Raw genomic sequence first — 7,726 nt, forward strand, 5'->3', positions numbered from 1 at the left:
AATCATTATGGCAACTCCGTATTATAAATAATTATTGAAACACCTGTAACAAAAAACAGGCTTTTAGTCTTTCTTAATATGGACTTGTTAATATACGTTGTTGCTTTGGAGTTGAATGCTTAAGCCAATGGCACGATCAGGATTATGAATGGTCATGTACTCCGGTAACCTGGCGATGGTCCGGTTTACTGCGGGGTGAGCTGATCGAACCCAATCGTCGTGCATTATAGATTTGCTGCAACTGAGCTTTCTGGGTCCAGAGAGTGTCATAATCTGTTGCGCAAAGGCAATAAAAACTACAGCACAGGTGGATATCCATCCATCCATCTATCCATCCATTGGGACCATACTCTGTGCAGAGCGTCGGTGCTGCCTAAGAAGTCTCCTCAGCTATTGGACACAATCCTGGACGGGTCGCCACTCCGATATGATGAGGGCAAGAAGTCCATTGGCAATGAAGTGTCAGCGATGATGGCAGACCTTGATAGCTCGAAGCTTTCAACTCGAGTTTCACATAGGTGTCATGGATATGAATGTCATGCATTCACTGACAAAAGGCAACGGTGCTAGGTGCAAGGCAGCTATCTTATTGAGAGATGCACAGTCTACCCCAATCACGAGAGGTCCTTAGAAAGGGAGGGTTAAACAAAGCTCGTTCACTTTTTCCCCTGACCAACGTGCTGTGACTGGTGGGTCTCCATGGCAAGAGTAGAGCGAAACATTGAGATCAGTTAGTGACTGAGATATGCAATGTAAGGATCTTACCAGACACAAAAGATCACTGGTTGCCTGGGAGATAGCTCGCTATGGCTAGATATCGCAGCATTCCGAAATCGTGGCTAGAAGGCCAAGGAGATATGTGAAAGAAAGGTCATACCCATATTTCTGGCCAGGATAAACAACGAGGGCAATGACATAAAGCTTGAAGTGATTTGGTAATGAAATCATCGTCCATACCTATGAGCATCTTGGAACACCTGACATCTCTCGAGATCCCAATAGGGAAACATAATTTTCATCACCAGCAATGTCATACCCAGAAGGAAAGGTGAAAATATGACCGGTGGTTGTTAATACCCGTTTAGGAGGGGATAACGAGACATGTATGTCATTCAAGGAATTTACGTAGGAGATGGTTAAACACAAGCGGCGAGCTCTTGCTCTCCAAGTGCAGTTCAATTTGGCCACCATGAACACTTTCTTCGGAATGCCTGAAAAATGGGACCACTCATAGCAACGTGCACTCTCCAAACATTTTCACCTGCAACGTCATAAATTGTTGTTCAAATCTCGCTGACTTCCAAAACACACGAGCAATGGATAGTGTAGATTACTCAACTAATCACCACCTGATTCACTTTGTGTGCAACATTTATATCCAACCAAGCAAAAGGAAATCTGCTCCACATCCTCCCAAGAAGCTAAATATGCCAGTAAACTTGCAATGAGCAAATCTCAGAAGAAACTACCAAATAACTTTTCACGAGAACTGTCTGGGTACCAATATGAAGGGAAAATGAATGACCGCTGGGAAAGCTCTCAGGGCATACTTTACGAGACCTCCCTGACATTCTGAAGTTTGCAGAAAGTTGCCATCCCGACTATTTTGACGAAAACGATGAGCAAATTGACTCATTTTTGGAGGAGAGGTGAAAGGCCGACGAGATTTTACTAACCCACAGAAGCAGGAAAAAATGGACGGTACAATCTCCAGGCGAAACTAGAGGAAACTGCGTGCGATGAAAGATGTGTGGTGGAACTAAAGGAATCAAGAAATTATCTCAAAAGGAATGAGAAAAGGAATCAAGAAATGACTCAAACTTTCTTTGCTGGACTCGAGTAGATCCACGGATCATGAAGACCCTCAGTCGCACCACGCAGGAATCCAGATGGGACAACTGCTCACGGCAAAAAGCCAGACGGTGGCGAGATGGAAGAAATATTTCTCTGAATGGATAAACTACATGTCAAATGTTGAGAACACCCTCATTTCATCCCAATTGCGATGAGCAGGTCACACAGTGCAAATGAGCAAATCGGTGGCCAGAGGCATTGTTCTCTGATGAACTATCTGAAGGAAGATGCAGCCAGGGATGCCAAAAGCTGCCCTACAAATATGTCATCAAACAGCACCTGAGAGCGATGTACAACCTGTTGGAGTGGTGGGAAAGGTGTGCCCAAAATCGTCTGGGAGTGGAGATGAACCACTAGAAAAGGCATGGAGTTCATCGAGAAAGGACAGGGATAGATATTAGTGGGAGTGGTGTGGCAGGCATGACAACAGATCTCATACACTTGTGCTGTCCTGAGAAATCTGTGGATGGGTTATATTTCAAGACGTGGCCTGTATTCCCATCAGAGATATAAACGTCCAGCTCAACTTTGTTCCGCTCCATTTTGGTCATCGTCGATTTGATGGACTGCTCACATAACTGACAGGATAACCTAGAAGTATGAACAGTCACCTCTGAACTGTCTATAGCCTGGGTTCAAATCCTGACCCAGTGAGACGCTGTCACCCTGGTGTTTCACATGCAGGCCGAGGCATCAATGTGCGTGCTGTCCCCCGGATGGACATGAAAGGGGAACCCAAACGTTGAGACCACCTCGACGCTAATCTATCCCTTGATACCCTACAAAATAGATACGAAGTGTCTTTTTTCTGATTTCCGAATTATAAAGTTGGTAAATTTGCGATTAACAGTCAAAATCTCCTTCAGATTAGCCGTGACGTCACGCACGGTAGTAGAACGTCACACACGTCACACACGGTAGTAGAACAGTGCAGCACTGGTGGTTGGTGGACGTCAATGATTGCATGGTGTGTTAGGTGTGTTATCTCCAGCATCCTAAACAAATTACAAATTCTAGACCCGAATGACTGCTGGGAAGGCAATGGCAAACCATCGAGAGAAAAATTAATGTAAAGAAACTGCTTTGACAGTATCACTGCTGTGTACAAAGAGTATGGGACATCCCATGTTATGGAGGTAATGTATGCAGATATTGAGGCTCTTGAAAGAGCATAACAACATGGAGCACTGTGTCCACAGCAAGAAAGTGGACCAAAAGGGAAACGTGTATGGGAATGCACACATGCACAACACCACGAGGACAGCAGCTGCAGGTAAAGGGAAGACGGAGTTTCGGTCGGTGTAGTAAAACTCAGAAGTAGAAATCGGAGAGACCATGGTCCAGCGGTTGGCAACAGACTTGAATTGGACTGGAGGAAAGGGCACGAGACATCATCTCGAGCCAAATCTCAAATTAATTTAAAAGATGTTCTAGTTATGTTGTTACATCTTTAAGGACCTCATTTATCGAATAGGTAAGGTACATGCAAGGTACCCAAATCGACACACCAAAATGGAGCTTCCTCGTGGAGTAGAGACATCATCACTCGTGGGCCATGTTGACTCCATTCAATTGACTGTATGAAATCTCCTTTAAAATACCTCGGAGGCTTCAGCATACATTCCTCAAGGTGTTTCGGCTCTTTTCTCTCTCTTTAGGAGAAGTTCCACCGCATTATTAATTAATGTACCCTCAAAACAGAAACAGACTAGTAGGGCATTTGTTAGAGTGCCTACCTCCGCCACGTAATGTCTGATCCACGAGAACATATCGGGCCCAATACATTTTTGAAATATCATGCTATAGAATACTATATCGTTTTTTTTATCCCCATCACTCAATGCTGAAGAATCATTAAGAAAATTAAATAACTCTCGTATCCAGATCCGGATCCGGATCCGAATCTTCACCAAAATCGAGTCGATTCGTCCTTGTCACACACCCAACCTGCCCACCAAGCTTCCTCCGGATCCGGATTCGGATCTTCATCATAATCGAATCATTTCTTCCTTGTCATACACCTAACATGTCCACCAAGTTTCATCCAAACCCCTCCGCAACCTTTTGAGATATCGTGCTATCCATCGATTTTGGCCCGATCTCTCAATGGTGAAGAATCACTTTTAAAAAACTCAAGTAGTCGGATCCGGATCTGGATCTTTACCAACTCTAATCATTTCGTCCTTGTCACACACCCAACCTGTCCACAAAATTTCATCCGAATCCGTCCACAACTTTTTGACACATCCTGCACACAGACAGACAGACAGACAGACAGACAGACAGACAGACAGACAGACAGACAGACAAACAAACATACAGAGAGGGGCGTAAACATGATCTCCTTCACCTTCGGTGGTGGAGGTAATAAATAAATAAATACATTTTATCACTTTCCTTGGATTCAGTGTTGCTGAGAGTGTGAAACAGTGTGAACGCACTCAGTGTGAAGTTCACTGGTGTTTCAGCGATAATCTGAATAATACAATGGGAAGAGTTTTATTACTCCGACAGCTACATTCAGCGTTACTTTGAAATCTGAACCAAAAATTTTTAAACAATGATCCATCTTATGAATAAACAACACTGAACACTTACCACTGCAAAGGAGCCTCGCCAGAGGGGGGGGGGGGGTGGAGGGGATGCACAATGCATGATCTATATTAAAGTATATCTATGTGCAGACTCACACACTCACACACGAGCCGGTAACATCCTCACTTGGCACACATTGCACGGATCATAGCTTATGAGACGGCATTGGATTAAGCAATAAAGGTGAGATGGAGAACGTTACGTGTTCATTACATGATTAAGGCTGTCGAGAGTGGTGCCGGAGCACCGATTATTATAAAACTTCATCGTAGTTTGTGCGACTGTGACATCATAATTAGCCTCGCCCAATCCCGAGGAGATGGGAGAGGCTATATTGTAGTCGGTGAGTGTGTGAGTCCGCACGCCGATATCTAATTCATTATTAATAAATATCTACTTAATTAAGATGAATCATGAATGATCAGATCACCCGTAATCTATGTACCCTGATGAGGCTCTGAATTAATAAGTACTCGGTATTGTTCAGGTCGGTACCAGGACACATGTATACCTGCCCGCTACCTTGCGGTAAGTACTGTGACATTTCGTTTCCTCCAATATGGGAGCCCGAGTCAAACCGAAACGTCCAGTGCAGGTCGCACTAGGTATACTAGGACTACAGTGTAGTCCTTACACAAGGTGGGTGGTCCATGTGGACCACTCGGAATCTTCGCCGCAGGCAAACACTTCACTCGTTTTGTACTTTTTAAAAAAAAAAAAAAAAGGATTTTTTATGGCGATGCTGATTGTTGACGACGGCTTTAGGTTTCATTCATTACATCATATTCTTCACAAAGTCAAAAAACTCAATGTCAACATGAGAAATACGTGATAAAGTTAGGCTAACACAACTTTTAATGAGCACACCAAGTGAACCGAACCAGGTGGAGGAGAAATAAAACGCTTTGTGACTCGAATTCGAACATAAGAGGGTACACGCTGTTAATGGGTGACACATCAAATGACCTGTTAGAAATAAATAAATAAATAATAGTCGTTAATATCCCATCATCGTTATGGACTCGTACATATCAATCAGCCTATACGATATGTTACCGTCGACGTTACTCTCAAACACCGGTTTTCCTGTTCGTGAAAAGCACCTAGATCTCAGGACAGGTGCACCTAGATCCTCGGAAAGAGTGTCCTCGCAGCTCGAGCTGTGCACCGCTGGTTGATCGACTCCTCTGTTTTTTTTTTGGTCTCGTCGACCCTTTTTGGGGCTCCTTTCTCGTATACCTTCCAGTCCTGCGACCCCTCAGCAGTCACACAACTTTTTGGCGACATCATGGATGTCAATCACCTGCACGGTCGGGATGAGGACGACCACATGGAGAAGCTTAACGACCACTGCTGAGGCTGTGATCGACGAGCGGGTGACGACTGGAGCTCAAATAAGCTGGTCAGTTTACCTTTCTAATGCATCACGAGTACGCATGGTGTTGGAATCCCATGCGCGACGCGGAGAACACAGGGAACGGGACACAGGTGCGGGTCTCCGTCGGATTCCTTGGCACGAGATACCTTGGGAAACGAGTATGGACGCGAAGCAGCAGAACAGGAATGAGACGGGGACGCGCATCTCGGAGCGGGGTGGAAGAAAGCTCCTCTCGTCTCACGGATCCTTGCACGGAGTCTCGACCGACACGTCCTCCGCGGCTCCAGCTGGCTCGCTATGAAGTCCCGCTCGTCGAGCCGGCCGTCCTGCTGCCCACGTCGCGCTTAGTGCAGGGGGTGGAGGAGGACTCTGGAAGGGGTTAACGCGGCTGCGCCCGAGCGGGCCTCCCAGCACGGATCATTAAGCACACACAGAGGAGCCTGCTGGACTGACACGCCATCGACACCGTAATTAACACAAACAAGTCGGAAAGCGAGGCGGTTACATGCGCTCGCCTCTGAGGTGAGACGTTTGCTTCTTGCTTCGTGCTGCACGGCTGAGCGGAAGCACGTGGAACACGCGCGCTGCGCGCGAGGTAATTGGACCATAAATAAACAAGAAGTCCTTCCGAACGGGCAGTAAAACGCTGGAACATTAACACAAGCCTGACAGAGTCCACGGCTAACGCTCTGCAGACAAGGCAATACGAGCAGTTAACTCTCGATGGGGAACTGCCACAACTACGTATATAACCCCCATATAAACCATATATTGCCCCGTATACAAGAGGATTAACCCAGCAAGGCTCAACCTCCCATTACAACAGGATTCTCAACAAGACCAGATCTCCCAAACAAGAGGGTTCCCAGCAAGACCACATCTCCCATACAAGAGGGTTCCCAGCAAGACCACATCTCCCATACAAGAGGGTTCCCAGCAAGACCAGATCTCCCAAACAAGAGGGTTCCCAGCAAGACAAGACCTCCCATACAAGAGGGTTCCCAGCAAGACCAGACCTCTCATACAAGAGGGTTCCCAGCAAGACCACATCTCCCATACAAGAGGGTTCCCAGCAAGACCACATCTCCCATACAAGAGGGTTCCCAACATGACCCGACCTCCCATACAAGATGGTTACCAGCATGACCCAACCTCCCATACAAGAGGGTTCCCAGCAAGATCAGATCTCCCATACAAGAGGGTTCCCAGCAAGACCAGACCTCCCACACAAGAGGGTTACCAGCATGACCCGACCTCCCATACAAGAGGGTTCCCAGCAAGACCAAACCTCTCATACAAGAGGTTTCCCAGCAAGACCAGATCTCCCATACAAGAGGGTTCCCAGCAAGAGCAGACCTCCCATACAAGAGGGTTCCCAGTATGACCCGACCTCCCATACAAGAGGGTTCCCAGCAAGACCCGACCTCCCATACAAGAGGGTTCCCAGTATGACCCGACCTCCCATACAAGGAGCTTCCCAGTGTGAACCGACCTCCCATACAAGAGGGTTCCCAGCAAGACCAGATCTTCCATACATGAGGGTTCCCAGCAAGACCCGACCTCCCATACAAGAGGGTTCTCAGACCGACCCGACCTCCCATACAAGAGGGTTCCCAGCAAGACCTGACCTCCCATACAAGAGGGTTCCCAGACCAACCCGATTACCCATACAAGAGGGTTCCCAGACCGACCCGATTACCCATACAAGAGGGTTCCCAGCAAGACCAGATCTCCCATATAAGAGGGTTACTAGCAAGACCTGACCTCCCATACAAGAGGGTTACCAGACCGACCCGATTACCCATACAAGAGGGTTCCTAGCAAGACCCAACCTCCCATACAAGAGGGTTCCCAGAACGACCCGATTACCCACACAAAAAGGGTTCCAAGGAAAATGCC

At 46.8% G+C, this 7,726-nt stretch overlaps 1 protein-coding gene across 1 annotated transcript in view; it reads right to left on the reverse strand.

Moving 5' to 3' along the window:
* Positions 1-6,374, reverse strand: part of LOC147021401 (carbonic anhydrase-related protein 10-like) — a 198,684-nt gene extending 192,310 nt beyond the window's left edge. Inside the window, exon 1 of the mRNA XM_085891320.1 lies at positions 5,974-6,374. Coding sequence (XP_085747446.1) covers positions 5,974-6,031 — 58 coding nt within the window. The 5' untranslated portion in view covers positions 6,032-6,374. The remainder of the gene's footprint in view (positions 1-5,973) is intronic.
* Between the last annotated feature and the right edge of the window lie 1,352 nt (positions 6,375-7,726).

This window comes from Eptatretus burgeri, chromosome 8 (assembly GCF_056783735.1).
Source record: "Eptatretus burgeri isolate ZD-2024b chromosome 8, Ebu_testis_v1, whole genome shotgun sequence".
Taxonomy (NCBI): Eukaryota; Metazoa; Chordata; class Myxini; order Myxiniformes; family Myxinidae; genus Eptatretus; species Eptatretus burgeri.